The sequence below is a fragment of the Epinephelus lanceolatus genome, chromosome 9, assembly GCF_041903045.1.
Source record: "Epinephelus lanceolatus isolate andai-2023 chromosome 9, ASM4190304v1, whole genome shotgun sequence".
Classification (NCBI taxonomy): Eukaryota; Metazoa; Chordata; class Actinopteri; order Perciformes; family Serranidae; genus Epinephelus; species Epinephelus lanceolatus.
The window spans coordinates 1,615,001-1,633,577 of record NC_135742.1 but is presented as its reverse complement, the minus strand read 5'-3'; the positions used below and the strand labels follow the sequence as shown (position 1 = coordinate 1,633,577).

General features: G+C 40.5%; 2 protein-coding genes across 6 annotated transcripts in view; one reads left to right on the top strand and one right to left on the bottom strand.

Moving 5' to 3' along the window:
• Positions 1-5,000: 5,000 nt before the first annotated feature.
• Positions 5,001-16,028, bottom strand: lrrc2 (leucine rich repeat containing 2). The gene is made up of 10 exons (XM_033618614.2): positions 15,932-16,028; positions 11,431-11,575; positions 10,724-10,842; positions 8,349-8,440; positions 8,121-8,277; positions 7,767-7,903; positions 7,063-7,208; positions 6,694-6,846; positions 6,384-6,562; positions 5,001-6,019 (listed from the first exon to the last, which is right to left on the bottom strand). The coding sequence occupies exons 2-10, from the start codon at positions 11,565-11,567 to the stop codon at positions 5,970-5,972; spliced, it is 1,170 nt and encodes a 389-aa protein (XP_033474505.1). The 5' UTR covers positions 11,568-11,575; positions 15,932-16,028; the 3' UTR covers positions 5,001-5,969.
• A 2,212-nt stretch (positions 16,029-18,240) lies between these two features.
• Positions 18,241-18,577, top strand: part of LOC117253117 (protein FAM240B) — a 136,895-nt gene continuing 136,558 nt past the window's right edge. The window contains exon 1 of one of the 5 annotated variants that reach the window (XM_033620471.2): positions 18,241-18,392. The gene's annotated coding sequence lies outside the window, so the exon portion shown is untranslated. The remainder of the gene's footprint in view (positions 18,393-18,577) is intronic. The other 4 variants (XM_033620473.2, XM_033620474.2, XM_033620472.2 and 1 more) reach the window with 4 other exon arrangements.

The following is an 18,577-nucleotide window of genomic DNA, read 5'->3' as shown; positions in this document are numbered from 1 at the left end:
GTTTGATTTTTTTCTCAAAGATGATGTCAAAAACAGGAAGTTGGACCTACAGTATATTTTTCTACAGTCAGTCTGAAGCCCTGCAGAGGCGTTGACTCAATGTCCCAGAATCCACTGCAGTGTTAGAGACAACATCCTGTTTGTTCTGATCCTGTCTCTGCTCTTTGTGTCGCTGATGTGTTCACGTCCCATCGGAAAGTTTCATCACTTCATTTATGAAGGTTGATCCTGCGTCACGTTGGAGGATAACTGGGAAGTTTTGGCCTGATTCCAAAGTGATGAGTTTCTGATTCAAAGCTGGTCTGAACAGATGATCTGTGGTGTGAGGCGTTTACAGACGTCCTCTAAATGTTACTGACTGGATCAGAGACTCACTGATTTTTAATGACTTTATGACTTTAAATCCTGTAGTGTGAAAGAAGGAGCGGTGGAATATTGATCACTCAGTCTGTTTCCATGACGACAGAGAAAACTGATTTATATAAATCCCTGTAAACATGTCAGTGTGAGTGAAATGGTCCTGCAGTGAATGTGTCACAGTGGGACTAACACACCCAGATCATGTGACTCCTGCATGTATACCGTTAATCAGACCCAAACTGGCCGAGGCGCTCTGAGCATGCTCCACAGTTTCCGCCCCGGGCTTTGACCCGGAAGTCCAATAGCATTAAATGTGTAAGAGAAGAAGAAGCCGGTAACAACATGGAGAAATCTACATCCAGAGCCGTGACTTTTTGGACGGACCAAATGTACAGAGCTGTAAAGTTGTCCACCATGGTAGCAGTTAGCTGCTAGCTAACCGTAGCTAACTTGTTTGTCCATTGTTTGGTCTGTGACGTAATAGGTCAACAGGAAAAAGGTCCAATACTAACAAGCTGAAAGGGGGCATATCTCCACCTATCGTAGAGGAGTCGCACATACTTGGCTCAATAAATGGATTCCCCTCCCGTGCTTGTATACTGGGACAAGGACAGTAGGCCAGTTAGATGTCCTCGTCCAGCTGGAACTGGAGCTCCACTTCACTGTAGCGAGTGTAAAGGCCACTGGTTTCTAACCTGGAGTTCTGACCCATCACCAAAGCCTCAGCGGAGGGTCGTGAGGCCTTCTTGATTCAAAGGGGTGTAAGAAAACTTTTTTGTAATATACAATAGGCCTATATCTCAGCATTTCATCTGTGTCTGTGAAGAAAACTAACATGGGATAAATAAAATAGTTGAATCTGAGTGAACACAAGCTTTATTCACAGAGCTGATAAACAGCCTCGTCCTGCAGCAGGAAAGTGTGCAGCTGATGGAACAATGACCCACAGCCAGGGAGAAGAAACCCTCAATTTGTCAAACAGTAAGCCCATTAAATATGTATGACTGTTAAACATTTAAATATATATATATATATATATATATGTAATACAGTCAGAGCATCGTATTAAAAGTCAGTAGAAATATCAGGAAAACTCATCTGATGTGATTTTCAGGAAATAATCTGCTCCAAATTCATTCAAATCTTTTGTTTTACACAAACTTCCTGCAGTTGTTACGTTCACTGTTTGAGTTAATTTTACAGTTTTTCTGCACTGAATGTGAAATATCTATAAAACATGTCACAGCCCGGGGTCGTCAGCTCACTTAATAATAGTAAAGAGGTCACTTAATCGTCTCATCGTAAACTGAATTTCTTTGAATAATCACAGAGCTTTGAGACATTTTAACAGGTTTATTTCACAGTTTTAGTCTCAAAGGTTCGTTCAGTTCTGCAGTTCTTATATTTAGACGGAGCTCCTGCGCAGCTGCTCGTGTTCAGACGTTTAACATTTGAGAGCTTTTGTAGAAAAACGTGTAAAAAGTTTGAATTTTAAGGTGTTAAATAAATGTTCTGTTGGTGAAACTCAGATAGAAACATTTCAGACTCCTCATGTCAGAGTTAAGTTTCCTGCAGTGATGAAAGAGTTGAACTTTCCGCTGGGACGTGAAGCGACAGCTGAACTGATGACTCAAGCTTTTTGTACGTCAGCACTTGTTACTGAATATAAAACCTTTACGTTACTGAGACAAGACTTTTATTTTAACTGATAATTACTAGGACAGAAACTTATGCAGTCAAACATTGCTCCTCCTCTTCCTCCTCCTCCTCCTCCTCGTGTACATGATGCAGAACATTTGCTGATTGCAGCACTTTAATTTCTCTGAACGTGTGCCTCGAATCATTCTTCATGTTCATATCTGTTTTTATATATAAACCAAGAGACGCTGACGACGTCTTCGTGTTGTGCATTTGCAGTTGCTTTCTTTTATCTTATTAAGAACATAATTTTGAATAATATCTATGATAATAATAAGAATAATAAAGAGAAATGTATGGAATTTGAAACCTGGACTTGTTTGTTTTTATTTGAAGTATATTTAGTTTATTATATATTTCATGATAAATAAATGAAATTAATTTGTTTAAGTTATAAAGATTTGTCAAAGTAGACTAATGCTCAAACTTTAAAAAACTAGTTTGAGATTTTAGGAGATATGTGTCTTTAAAATAAAAATGTATTTATTTGAAAACAATAGGGTTATGAAACTTGTAATAATCAGACAATGTGAACAAAAACCATCTTCACAAACGCTTTATTAAAATTTAAAAAATCTATCAGAATAAAAACAGACAAACGTCTCAAAGCGTCAAACAGAAAATCAGTTACACAACACAAATATAAAAGTATAAACATTTTTTTCTGAAGGGAATAAAATCACTGTTTTTGTAAGAATTCTTATTTACACTTTTTTTTTGCTGAAATTAATTAAAATCCATAATTTGATTTTTGAAAATAAATCTAATGAAAAAGAATCGAACAAATTTACAAACCGTGTTTAATAAATAATAAATAAACTGAATGAAATCAGGCAACACACATTAAAACTTGTAAATAAGTGTTTCCTGTTGACTTCTCCTTTATTTGTCGGACATTCAGCCTCGTTTCCTGTTTGGTCACATTCTCATCTTAAACCATAAAATCCAGTTTATCCCAAATATTTCACTGATGTGTTATGAGGAGAAAATAAAGTTAAATAAAATAAAACGTTCAAACTAAATCACGATACTCACTGCACAGACATTATGGCAATCTGTTCGTGAACAGAGTTTATAATGTAAATATACAATATGACAGGGTTAATAATGTGTGTATATATGGTGTGAAAGGGTTAATAGTGAAGCAGTGAACGTCAGTGAATTTACATCAAACTGTTCATTTGTTGGAAATCTGATTTTGGAATGAAGTTATTTTTGAAAAGCAAAAATTAATTCTCAGTCAGCAGGAATCAATAAATCCATAAAATAAACTACAGTTGTTTAAAAAAATAAAACCTTCAGTCACTCAAACAGCTCAAAAATATGGAAGTTCGTCACTGCCAAGGCAAGAAAAATAAATTCAATATTTAAAAATGAAAAAATAAAAATCCAAAGTCAAAATTTTGATTTATGAAGTCAAAATACTGAGACAGTGGGAACAAATTGGTGTTTATATTTATACGTACTTTTATGTTTAAAGTATAAATGTGCAAGAATTTTTGTTTTGACTTAGTGCTCATAATTTATTTTTTGTAATTATTTTTTGTTTGTTTTATTTACTTTTTGTTTATCTAAAGATTTTAGACATTTAAAATGTTGTGTTGATTTGACACGTCAGTAATTTGACTTGACTTTGATGAAATTCAGTGTTTTGCCTCCATCTTTATGGGTCTGAGTCCACAATGACGGAGTCAAGAGGAAAGCAAAGAAAAAAAAGCTCCCAGCTAACATGAAACACACCTGAGCCCACACACACCTTCAGGTAAGAATCTCTTATAGTAGTGTAAAATATTTAATGGGTCAAGCTTGGGACTGTTAATGAGCCTGCCACAGTTCAGTTGTTTGATTTAGCGAACGTTAGCCATCACAACTGGACCTTTTGAACGTTAGCTGTCAACATTATTTCCACGGAGTCTAACGTTAGCTAGCGCACTTGTTGCTCCAAATTCCACTTGTTTAAGATTACCAACATTAGCGCTTTGGGACAGCTTATTAAACGTCATTAAAGTTCACCAACGATTACAACATAATTTTAGCTCTTTACCCAAAGTGCCCGCTTACTTAACGTTAGCGTTAGCCTCTGATCGTTCCACTTTCTTTTTGCTCAGATAATTTTAGCGAGGTTAATACTGTCATAACTACGACGTAATTTAACATTTCTCTGTGATTCGTTTGGAACATGAGACTAGCTAATTCTTAGGAGAACGAATGGTGTGGACGTTGAGTTCATACACACACAAGACAATCTGTTTAAAATGTGTGAGTAGTTTTTTTTGTGAAGTTCCGATGTTTGGCAACGTTTGTGATCATTTACTTAAAAAAACATAACCTCCTTGCAGGAGGTAATTACAGTATGTGAACTGAATTTTCATGATGTGTTTCTGTTTTCAGAGCGAGGGACTGTTTTTACAGCCGACGGTGGCAGGTGTGAGATTTGTTTTTTTTTAAATAAGTGCCTTTAAATGATGTCTCCACAGAGTGATGACGTTTGTCTGTAGGCGTGACGTGAAAGTCTCTTCAGCTGATGTCAACACAGACCTTATTTCAGCCATCTAACCAAAAACACACTGACTTCAAGACAGACAACAGGAGGTGCTAACATGCTAACGTAATCCAAATGTCCAGCCTCTGGACTTGCTGACTGAGCCCTCGCTGACTTCAGTCGTACGTACTGTGACGAGTTCACTGTCATCATGTAACGTCTGCGAGGGCAGACACAGCAAGCCGCTGATTTACAACCCTCAGGACTGTTTTACTTGTTGCCATGGAGACGTTCAAGAAACTTTATTGGCATATGCGCGAGGTGAGCAACTCCTTTGGAATAACAGCCGCCATTTTGGTGTCTGGTGTCTAGTTAATGATAAAGTCTATGCCTGTGGATTTTTACGATGAACTCGATTGTTGAACGTGAGTCATTTAAATTTTTACTTGACTTCTCATCTTCTTCTGTTTTTTTTTGTTATTGTTGTGGAATAAATTAACTCCCATTAAACCACCTGACTCAGACATCATAGCGCTCTGAACTCATCTCTGAGTTTCCACTTCCTCTAATGTTGCGTTCACACCGGGCGCAAATAAAACAACTCGCACAAGTGGATTTCGTATAAAGTCAACATAAAGATGCGAATGACACGAAATTCCTGAATTAAGCGGTGCGAATGAAGCAAGTAGAGCGATTTCACATCATAGGCTTATTCACGAGGGTTGAAAAAACTGAACGCAAGCGACCAGTTCGCGCCACGATAGCCAATCAGCATTGAGATCCTCTGGAGACGTATGATGCCGAGAACGTACCTGCGGAAGTTCATTCATCGATTCAGTAATTTAATAATGAAGCGGATCAACACAAAATATTCTGGTGTTCAAACTGCTCCAAGTAACATGATGTGAAAATTCACATTGTGTTTGTAGTGAACACAGCATAATGTTGTTTGTGTGCCTGGTGCAAATAAAACAATTTGCGAAAGTGAATTAGTAAAATAAAGTCAATGTAGAGACACGACTACACGCTAAGTCCTGCTGGGCAGCGTGATGGATGCGATGGACATGTTGGACGCAACGCAAATGACGAAAAAAGTGCGAATAAAGCTGCATGAATGAAGTGAGTAGCGCCTATTTACGAGAGCTGAAAAAAAACTTCACCAACCAATTTGTGCCACGATAGCCAATCAGCATTGAGATCCTCCGGGGACGTATGGCGCCAAGGAAGTACCAGCGGAAGTTCATTCATCAATTTAGTGATTTCACGCACGTATGACATGAGTTTGCGCATGAAGTGAGTCATCAGAAAATATTCTAGTGTTCAAACACAAAAATTCGGTTGGTGTGAGCACAACATGACACATCCATTAGTTTAACTGTTTCACCGTGTTTTTATCTTTTCTAGTGCTGCTTCATCATCTTCCTCTTCCTCACAGCAGGCAGGAGATGGACACCTTGGTGGTGGCTTCAGGGATGGTGTCTGATGAGGGACAAACAACATGGCAGCTGCTTTATCTCAGCGTCAGGTGAGGAAATCTGGATGTTGGACCAAATATCTACCACAGTCTGTTACACATGAACATAATGTTCACAGTGCAGTGTGGAATATAGCAAATAATATTTTTACAATATGCGGCACAATTTATTAGATACTGACACTTTTGATTCAGTTAAGCATCATATTTTTTAATGCGTGGTCACCGAAGTTTGTATTTTGTTTACTGTAAATTATCAGATTTCTTATATATTTTATTTTTCAGTGTGTTAAAGTTTGTTCTCCCCAGAAAAACAGATAGAGTCTCAGTTCACCTGCTCGTTAGTTAGTTGTGTTTTGTTTCCCTCACCTCTGTCCTTCAGCGAGTTGATGTACGCCTCGATGAACTCCTTCTCTCCGCCGTCCTTTTTCACTTCCTCCTTTTTCCGCTGACTCCACCTCTTCCTCTTGTTTTTCCCTTTCTTCTTCTCCTCCTCTTCTTTCTTCTTCTTCTCTTCACTGGCTCGGCTGTCGTACAGTCGGATAAACCTGCCGGAAGATGTTTGGTCAGCTGATCAAAACAAGAAATGTGTTGTGTATTAGATGTTGGTGTGGTTTGTGTACTTCATATTTTGTGTACCTGATGATTTGTGTACTTGATGTCAGAGTGTTTTTCTTACTTGATGTCGGGGTTTCTGCACAGTTTGGTTGGGATGCAGTTGAGCTCATCGCCGCTGACGACGATCATCTTGAGCGTGGAGATGTTGGTGAGACAATGAGGGAGGTACGTCAGCTGATTCTTATGGACTAAGAGGGTGACCAGCTGCTCCAACCTGCACACACACACACACACACACACATACAGAGAACTTTATTTATACAAACATTAGTTTTCTGTTAATTTCAGTGCAGATTTTTTTCAGCAATATTAAACCTAAGATCTAAAAACGTAACGGAGAGATGCTATGCATGGTTAGCTTAGCTTAGCTTAGCATAACGACTGGAAGCGAGGGGAACACCACACAGGTGGTGATGGCGTCATCAGTTACCTGTCCATGTCCTGCGGCAGGTCGGTCAGACTGTTGTTGCTCAGGTCCAACAGCTGCAGGCTGCTCATCCTCAGAGCGCAGATGGGGATCGATATGAACTTGTTCTCTGCGATGTCCAGGTGAACCACCTGCTTCAGGCTGCTCAGCTGATGCAGTGACATCATCATTATCAACACAGTGACATCATGATCATCAACACAGTGACATCGTCATAATAAAACTGACCCTGATCTGACAAAGTCATCATGTGTTGGCTGATACCGTTTTCTGTCCGTCTGTTACATTGACATCAGCCCCGTAAATGGAACATTTACATTTAACAGCTATCTGACCCTATAAAAATTAATTGAACATTTTATGTTTTTTGTTTTTTTCGGGAGCTGATGATGGAAGTAGTGAAGGAGAGAGCCATCTTGTTTCTTTTATTTTAAAACCATAACCAAAGTGATGAAACTCTAATTTGCTGCTGTAAGTGTCGAACTGTTTCTCGGCTCTGAACGTTAAACTCTCAGCAAAACACGATTTCCAAAATGTCCGACTGTTCCTTTAACTTTTACAAATGAAGACGCAGATTGACAAAAATCAAATGATGAGTGAATCTTTCAGAGTCGAGTCTCTGATGAAGTTTTCTATCTGTAGATTCATTTAATGAGCCGAGCTCTGAAGCGACCAAAGGATGGGTCGTCTCATCTCCTCTGTCTCACCTCAAACGGCAGCTCCGACAGGTTCAGGTTTCCCGTCAGTTCAAGTCTCGTCAGGTTCTCGCAGTTTCCGAGTTCTGGTGGAACTTTGCTCAGACGGTTGTAGCTGACGTTTAATTCCTTCAGACAGGTCAGTTTACCTGAGGACAGACGAGACTGTTTGTTCTTCAGTGACACAAATGATCTTCAACATCAGGGTGACATCATCTGTTATCATCATCTGTCAGACTCTGATTAAAGAAGAAAAACTAAAGAATCAAATTGACTTAAGAATCTGCAGCTCAGTTTGGTTTGGGACTGAAAAGCAAATCTCCTCTAAAACTTTCTCATATGTGAGATCTCATGTTTCTTCCTCACCGATTGCAGGTGGCAGCTCGGCGATGGCGTTTTTGGGGATCTCGAGCACGGTGAGCTGGGTGAACAGACGCAGGTAGTCAGGCAGCCGGCTGATCTTTGTCCCTTGGACGTGCCACTCTTTCAGGTAGGTCATCCACTGCAGCTCCCTCGGGAAGTCCTGCACAAATATTCACTCATTATTATCTGTTATTTTCTGTCACATGAACATTGCAGAGCGTGTTAACGTACCATCCACTGATCTCCGTCCAGCTGGAAGATGAGTTTGTTCTGCTCTGGATCTTTCTGTTCCTGCTCGTCTGTGTGATCCTCCTGCCCTGATTCTGACAGATACACGACAACAAATACACAACACATGGTCAGATAATACACATACACAACAACACATCATCAGCAAATAAACATATAAACCATCATCATCCTCACTGTGACCTCGTCACATGTCCATGTTTGGTCATGGACTTTCCACGTCCACATATGACGTCCAAGGTACCCTGGGTGTGTTGGTTGTTGACGTTCTGGGACGCCGTGTCAACTTCAGCCTGTTACATGCATTGTCTGTTTTCAAAATACACTTCTGTTTTCACAGGAAATGTACAGTTTGATACAGTCTCTTTCAAAATAAAAGCACTATGTTGGTACAACACAAAAAACAAGACAAAACACGTGGTTGGGTTTAGGAAAAAAGGACAGGGTTGGCTTTACAATCTTACAGGGTGCCAACACAGCTCTCCTGGGTTTATAGTCGGTGGTTGTTGGACCCATCCACCACAACTCCCACCCTGCTCAGAATTTCGCCGCCTTAACTTTTGTTCTTGTCTCGCAGCATTACGCCCTGACAATGCAGAGCGCCATTAAAGTATAATGGCAACTTGGCCGTGTTTCATGCCGATGTCAAAGGATGGCTTTTTTTGTCAGCGTTAAATGGAGCGTGAGATGGACAGGCGGTTCAGCACGGCATCATCAGTGATGCAGCCCTGGCACGGCACTGTCGTGGTGACAAGGGAGCTGAACCAGAAGGCAAAGCTCTAGATTTTTTGATTCATCTATGTCCCAGATCTCACCTATGGTCATGAGGGTTGAAGATAACATCAGAGCTGATGATTTAAACATTGAGGAAGAGATGGAGAAGATGAGCTCCAGCTACGATCCCTGACCACATCAACAAGCACAATCATCTCAGCATGCGTATCTACATCAGAGGCAAGCGTGGAGGAATCAAACACCGGATGTGATATTGATAACTCGGATCTTTCTGCTGAACAGGCATCCGGCTAGCCTTTAATGAGGCGTTGGAAAATAAACTGGACAACCTCTATGTTGCATCAGTTTCCAACAAAACATCAGAAACTGTGACATCCTTTGTTCCAGCGAAACACGACCAAATCCTGAACGACTGTATTCACCCCGGTGACTCTTTGTCTCATGCAGATCTGACAGAGAGGAACACTCTGAATCAGTGGTTCCCAACTGGTGGGTTGCGGTCTTAAAGTGGGTCACGGGTCCATTTTGAATGGACCACAATTGACTGGCCAACGAGTCAAGTTTGTAAAAAAATACATTTTGTTTTGAAGTCCAGTGAATTTCCAGCACAGAGCTTTTATTTCAAAGTGTTGTTTCCTGCCGTAGAGTCAGTGACTTACAGGCAGCTACTTCACAGAGAGAGCTAACTAACTCGACAACATGTATGACGCTGAATGTATTAAATTGTGCGGACCTTGAACTGAGGACTAAGGAGACATCTGGACCGCATGGCTGAACCAGGTGGGAACCACTGCTCCAAGGATCCTCTCAGCCCTCGAGTGTCTCCTTTGGTCTGAATCAGGGACTCATGTTGTTCCAAAGTTGTATAATTGCCTAGAGCTGGTTGGTGTTCTCACGGCAGCATTTACAAGAGGACCAGATCAAATGCCTTGTGTGAGAAAGCTGCTCTTGATTGGTCAGAATTTCCATGTGGGAAAAATCCAGGAAGTAAAGCAAACGTTGAAGAAGAGTACACTTGCAAGATAAATGTGACACTTTCTAATGTCACAATGGAGGGACAACTACGCAGGTTGATTTTAGCGCTGCTCATCGTGGACTATATTGCTGTCATTGTTCATTTTAGTCAAACCATACAGTTTGAAAACGAGGCGCGGCTCCAACTAGAAAACAATGTTTTGATGCATTGGATGTGCTGAATGTGCATATTAAGGCAGTACAGGAGGAGGTGCACATTAATAATCCTCCAGGACTGTAACATGCTCATGTTTAACCCAAACAATGTGTCATGTGACTGCAGTTGCTTCACATCCAGGTCGGAACACCTTCTCACCACAAACCAACCGCACCAGAGTTCCTTTGGAACCGGACTGAGACCACCTCTTCAAGAAGGTCTCGGTCCGGTTGGTTTGGTGTGTTCACACCTGCACAATGAACTGCACTGAGGGGGCAAACCAGCTGGAGTTAGACTGAACCGAACCAAACAGGACAGGTGTGACAACACCTTTAATCACTGCTACACCTCTCTCAGAGGTCACTGCAGAACGGGAGGGGCGGCCATCTTGTTGAGGTCCACATATGTAAATAAACTACAAGGAGAGATGGACGGACTGACGGATGTTTACCTGTGTGTGGCTGTAAATGAGGTGACAGAGTAGATCTCTCCAGGTACTGATGCAGCAGGGTGCGTTCCTTGCTCTTTAGTGTCTTACAGTAGATACGATACTGCCACTGCTGGTCGATCCTGCAGACACACAGATGGACACACAGACATGTTAATGAAGCATCTTTGGCTCCATATTAACGTCCGATTAGATTTCAGACAGACGGAATGTTTCTTTTCCAAACTGGTGACCTTTGTGCCGACCTGTCGTCTCTGTGGACAAACAGCACTGATGTTTGTGTATAAATAGAAGTCTGTGTGTTCATATTACTAAAATCAGCCGTGACCCTCACGGTCCATGACAAACAACAGTCAGCTGTGTGTGAGTCCGACTGAGACATTCAGGAGGTTACGTTTACTCCACAGAGGAATGTTTACAGAGAGAGGAGATCTGAAAACTATAAAACTAAGTTTAGACTCATGTGAGATGGTGCATTTATTTTTTAATTACATTCTAGTTTCATTGTGATAATTAATTTTTCTTTTACATGAAAAAAAAGTCATAACAATTGGTAGCTGGCGAACTACTCATGGTGCGTTCAGGTGCTTCTCAGCAGCTCTTTAAGACAAAAATATTCCTAGTTCATCTTTTCACGTCATCACAGAGTGAACAGCAGGTAAAGTAGAAATACTGCAGTATGACAGTACTCCACTAGGAGTAAGGATTACTTTGGCAGCGCGCTCTGCTCGATCCTCTCCTGCTCCTTCTTCTGTCTCTGTCTGTACTTCCTCACTCTGACCTCCCACAGTCCTCTGATCAGAGAGACGTCGCCCACAGGCACATCCAACCTCGTCCCCAGACCCATCTCTGCTCCTGGAAGAGGAGGAGGAGGAGGGGTAAGAACAAGAAGAAGAGGAGGAGGAGGAGGAGGAGGCAAAAGAAGAAGAACAAATAGGAGGAGGAAAAAAGAAGAAAGAGGAAGAAGAATGAGGAGGATGAAGAGAAAGAGGGACAAGATGAAGAATAGGAAGAACAAGAAAGAGGAGGAAAAAGAGGAGAAGAAAAATGTGAAGTGGAGGAAGAAGAGGAGGAGATCATCATCTCAAGATAAATTTCCCATTTGATTTTGTTTGAGTTTTATTTTCTTAATTTTCCTTTTCCACATGAAGATTAAAAGCTTTTAATCTGAAAGTTCTGACAGGAAACAGAAACAGTTGAATCTGATGAAACTCTGAAAGAAGAGATCCTGTCGTCTTTTGGTCAGAAGACATAAACGAGATCTTTCAGGACTTCAGGAGCTTTTAGATCCTCAAACTGAGTTTAAATCAAATTAAAATGTTCTGAAGTCAGACAGATCAAACTTTTATTTTATTACTACTACTACTAATAATAATAATAATAAATGTTGTTTACACGGCACCTTTCATACAAGACATGCAGCACAAAGTGTTTTACAGTAAAGGCAGTATGAGCTCTGAGTGCTTCACATAAAACGGACAAACAGGCAATTTAATATAAAAGGACATTAAAACACAGTTTAAACATGGATTAACTGATTTTAAAAAAAATCATAAGGTTAAATAAACCATAAAAAGTCATAAAATCATAAAATTGTAAAATATGAAATAAAGATTTTAAATGAGTTGCAGGATTTTATCTGTAAACTTCACCCAAATAAAACAAACTGCCCAAATATTAACTGTAACAATAATTTTTTATCAAACGTACTTTAGTGGTGATCAGAATATAAATGTGTTCTCCTCTGTACTTTACTTCCATGTGGGTTCACGTTCGGTACAGATAATAAAATAATCAGATATCCGAGGATGACGGTCTAAAATATAAAAACACATTAATATGTTTTTATATCTGTGGATCACCGACAGGAACTGATGTTGGTTATTTACAGTTAATTATATGAAGATTAATCGAATCTGTGAATAAACGACTGAGTGTAAATTTATTAATTTAATTTTTTTAACATAAATATAAAAATAGAATTTTATGTTTTGAGAGAATAAAACTAACAGTTGATGTTTCTATGATGAGACACTGATGATGAGGTAAAAATAAAAGCGCTGCTCTCAGCGACAGATTCAGTCACAGTTTGGACAGAAAGCTGAGACACACTGAGACTTTAACTCAGTTTGACCGGCTGATCGTCCTCTGATGTTCTCACGTTAATACAGATATTTTTACTTTTTATTTCTGTTCCGTAACTTTATGTTGCTGCCTGTCTCGGCCGGGACACTCTGGAAAAGGGATTTTTAATCTCAAGAGGTTTTTGTGGTTAAAAAAATGAATTGATCCTCAGAGAAAATAAAAACAGACGAGTCAAGTTCACTTTGTGATGAAATGATGAAGAGGAGGAGATCCTGTCGTCTTTTGGTCAGAAGACATAAACGAGATCTTTCAGGACTTCAGGAGCTTTTAGATCCTCAAACTGAGTTTAAATCAAATTAAAATGTTCTGAAGTCAGACAGATCAAACTTTTATTTTATTACTACTACTACTAATAATAATAATAATAAATGTTGTTTACACGGCACCTTTCATACAAGACATGCAGCACAAAGTGTTTTACAGTAAAGGCAGTATGAGCTCTGAGTGCTTCACATAAAACGGACAAACAGGCAATTTAATATAAAAGGACATTAAAACACAGTTTAAACATGGATTAACTGATTTTAAAAAAAATCATAAGGTTAAATAAACCATAAAAAGTCATAAAATCATAAAATTGTAAAATATGAAATAAAGATTTTAAATGAGTTGCAGGATTTTATCTGTAAACTTCACCCAAATAAAACAAACTGCCCAAATATTAACTGTAACAATAATTTTTTATCAAACGTACTTTAGTGGTGATCAGAATATAAATGTGTTCTCCTCTGTACTTTACTTCCATGTGGGTTCACGTTCGGTACAGATAATAAAATAATCAGATATCCGAGGATGACGGTCTAAAATATAAAAACACATTAATATGTTTTTATATCTGTGGATCACCGACAGGAACTGATGTTGGTTATTTACAGTTAATTATATGAAGATTAATCGAATCTGTGAATAAACGACTGAGTGTAAATTTATTAATTTAATTTTTTTAACATAAATATAAAAATAGAATTTTATGTTTTGAGAGAATAAAACTAACAGTTGATGTTTCTATGATGAGACACTGATGATGAGGTAAAAATAAAAGCGCTGCTCTCAGCGACAGATTCAGTCACAGTTTGGACAGAAAGCTGAGACACACTGAGACTTTAACTCAGTTTGACCGGCTGATCGTCCTCTGATGTTCTCACGTTAATACAGATATTTTTACTTTTTATTTCTGTTCCGTAACTTTATGTTGCTGCCTGTCTCGGCCGGGACACTCTGGAAAAGGGATTTTTAATCTCAAGAGGTTTTTGTGGTTAAAAAAATGAATTGATCCTCAGAGAAAATAAAAACAGACGAGTCAAGTTCACTTTGTGATGAAATGATGAAGAGGAGGAGGTGCTGTCGTCTCTCCTGTCAGCCCTCCGTACAGCAGCTGAGTCTCATCACTCAGCAGATGTTAATATGACAAACATGACACAGGCTCATGTTTCTGATGAGGACGCCAACATCACGACTTTTACTTTGAAAAACTGTGAACCAATGACTTTTGGCCGAGTCGTGGGCGGTACAGCCGAGTCACCACAAAAACCACAAATATGTTACAGCTGTACGTGTCATACACTGCAAATTACAACGTGTAACGTAATATTTCACAGTAGATTACATTATTATCACTTTACAGGCTTTTACTGTGATATTTAACCAAATTCATAATCTTATTGTGAAATTCATGAAGCTAGATCTTACTGTCTTAATCACAGTAGTATGGAGTTTAACTCTTTGATAACAGTGACATACAGTAATTCTACAGGATCATTCTGCTAATTCACAGTAATCAGATGTACATAAACTGTGAAGTTACAGTCAAATACAGTTATTTACAGGACCATACGGTCATGTCAGTAATGTAACGGGTTTTAACTGAGATTACAGTTAAATATATTAATTTCACAGGAGTATCCTGATAAATTACAATAATAGAGTTTAACTGTGAGATCACAGTGACATACAGGAACATATTCCTAAATCACAGCGATCAGATGTACATTAACTGTGAAGTTACAGTTAATTTTGGTCTTGGAGCAAGTTAGCTAGCTCGCGAATGCTAACATTAGCTTGCTAGCTAACCGTGGTGTGCACAGGATGGGCGGTCGCCCCCCCTCATGGCCCAATTGTTGAAAAACGCTCGCTGAAGTGCTCTTTTTTTCTTTTCGCCCCTGCCCTTCAAAAATTCTGTGCACTCCACTGCTAGCTAACACTCACATTATTGTTGGCCGTACCAAATCATCACAGACCCAACACACATCACTGACGGCTTCTATTCAACAGCAGTTTTGGCTCTTAGTGTAAAAACATGTCGAACTAACAGGCTCCTTGTTGTCTCCAGCCGCCATGTCAACAGGTGAGAGGTTTGTGATGTAGCTTCTGCTACGTCACAAAGATGGCAACTGTTGAAGGTGACGTGTGTCCATCATTTTGCACTCAACTGTTAGGGTCCAGGTTGAAAACTACCTTAACAACCATGTAAGTACATTTTGCCGACACAAACTTTGACCTCAGTCAAGTTTTAAATGCAGGACTTTTACTTGTAGTGGAGTATTTCCACAGTGTGATATCAGTACTTTTACTGTAGTAAAATATCAGAATACTTCTTCTTCACTGTCGTACACTTTACAGTGAACTGTGTCAGAAACTGAAGGAAGGATCGGCTTTAATTTGAGTGGAGATGTTGATGATCCCCAGAGGCTGAACCGCAGTGACGCCACCAACAGGTCAGAACACTTAACGTCACAATAGGACAAAACTGGTGTCAGCCTCAACATGCTAACAGTTAGCATGGCAGGCCGACATGTTAACCGTTAGCATAATGAAATGCTAACATGCTAAATACAAGAAAGCAGGTGGAACTCAACTTCCCATGATTCATCAGTCATGTTTACAGTCTGTCTGCTGGCTGGACGACAAAACTTCATCCTGCTGATTTAGCTTTGTAACTTTAAGAGCTGCTAATCCTGCTGCTACAGAGACACACACCCCGTTTATCTGGTTATTATCACCAGTTCACTGTGAACATAAAATAATATAATGTGACATGATATCAGACAAAGATTCCTGTTTCCTTACCTGTGAGCTCCCGTTAACGTCCTGCTCTCTGCTGCTTGTTTACTGACATCTGACTGTGTGTGTGTGTGTGTGTGTGTGTGACACAGCATGCTATTTTTACCAGCTGAGCTGTGACACCCCCCCCCCCCCCCCCCCCCCCCCCCACACACACACACACACACACACACAGCCCTGCTGTGTGTCACATGATGCTGCTGCCTCGCATACAGACATGAATCTGGATCGTGACATCAGTCCCAAAAACTCAGTGAATAAATAAATCAGATGTACTTTTATTCTGAAGCAGCAGAGAAAGTGTTCAGATATTTTACTGCAGTAAAAGCAGAAGCACCCAGTATAGAAATACTCAGAATTACCCAGCCAACACTTACGTGGGCCCCATGTGGGTACAATGAGCTGGAAATGGGCTCATTTATTAAATTCTCTGTATGGTGGCCTTTTTGGACATTCCTTTAAAGTTAACCTTTAATCCTGAAATCAGGGTCAAAGGGTAACTTTTAAGGAATGTCCAAAAAGGCCACCATACAGAGGATTAACCCTTTAGATGTGGGAAACCACATGACCTCTCCTCTGGCAGCTCCTTCAGGACAAACCACAACACTTCAGATGGTTTTTTAAATTTACTTGATTGAATATTTTTTAGGTTTTAATGTTCCAAATGTCAGAGTAAATATTTGTGCAGTACCTGAAGCATCAGGACAGCTGTGTGCTGAGCTCCTTCTATAAATATCCGTCTGCACGACCTTTACAGTCGACACAATGTAAAGACACAAACAGCACATGTCCTCACCTCTTTAAATACATGTATTCATACTGATGGTATGTTCAACCTCCCTGTGTACTGCAGGACTACAGATAGTAACTGCAGGACTACACACAGTAGCTGCAGGACTACACACAGTAGCTGCAGGACTACACACAGTAGCTGCAGGACTACACACAGTAGCTGCAGGACTACACACAGTAGCTGCAGGACTACACACAGTAGCAGGAGAAGTATTCACAGTTTACATATGCTTATTAACAGTGATCAGAGGCTGGTCTCAGGTCAGCCTCAGTCTGCTGTAGTTCTCCTGCTCCTCCACATGGAGGCACTGCCACACAGACAATCACAACTCTTGCTGTCTAACAACAGTGTCATACACGTTCAGAAACATGTCATGAAAATACATTTCAACTATAAATAATGTTCTCAGCTTTAAGGATAAATTATTAAGTCCTGCATTGAAACTGTTCCCTCTGTAACAGTACAGAAGTGTAAAACACATGTCAGAGCACCTGGAGGAGACCCACGCTGACACAGGAAGAACATGTCGGAGCACCTGGAGGAGACCCACGCTGACACAGGAAGAACATGTCAGAGCACCTGGAGGAGACCCACACTGACACAGGGAGAACATGTCAGAGCACCTGGAGGAGACCCACGCTGACACAGGAAGAACATGTCAGAGCACCTGGAGGAGACCCACACTGACACAGGGAGAACATGTCGGAGCACCTGGAGGAAACCCACGCTGACACAGGGAGAACATGTCGGAGCACCTGGAGGAGACCCACGCTGACACAGGGAGAACATGTCGGAGCACCTGGAGGAAACCCACGCTGACACAGGGAGAACATGTCGGAGCACCTGGAGGAAACCCACGCTGACACAGGGAGAACATGTCGGAGCACCTGGAGGAAACCCACGCTGACACAGGGAGAACATGTCGGAGCACCTGGAGGAAACCCACGCTGACACAGGGAGAACATGTGAGAGCACCTGGAGGAAACCCACGCTGACACAGGGAGAACATGTCAGAGCACCTGGAGGAAACCCACGCTGACACAGGGAGAACATGTCAGAGCACCTGGAGGAAACCCACGCTGACACAGGGAGAACATGTCAGAGCACCTGGAGGAAACCCACGCTGACACAGGGAGAACATGTCAGAGCACCTGGAGGAAACCCATGCTGACAGACAACATAAAAACTCTTCACAGACTTTATACGTGACCCAAATCATACAGGAAGACATGCACATACAGGATCTCCTTCGTTTCCAGCCATTTTCCTTCAAACTTCAATTTTATTTCTAATAAAGGTAACATTCCAACACAAATGATTCCTGTAGAAATATACGTCATATCTACCTCCCGTGCAGCTCTGTGGCCCACAGGGAACAGTGTGATTTATTTCTCATGTGTTCTAACCCTCATATTATCTTTAAGATCCAGTGGGCGTCTCTGGCTGCTGATTCTAACCTGTGTGTTATGGTCCAGATGCAGCAGAGCTCTGTAGCTGCACATCCAAACCGTGTGTTATCTTGTTGATCCAGCAGAGGTCTCTATCTGCCTCCTGAGAGTCTCTGCAGCTGCCATTAATTGTCTCATCAGGCTGCAGGAGGACATCAGAGCTTCATCCAGCACTTGTGTGTGTGTTTCATCTCTGCTCCTCTTCACTTTACATTCACTCTCAAAGGTAAATATTTGACGTCTTACAGCATTTAATTTATTGAACGTTACTTTGATTGAAAGTTACTTTAATTTCACTCACAGAACTTCAGATGAACTTATTAAATATGAAGCGTTGTTACATATTAAAGTCCCCGCAGACAGTCACAGGTGTTCTCAGTTCTGCTGCTGATTCGAGCTTCTCAGGCTGAA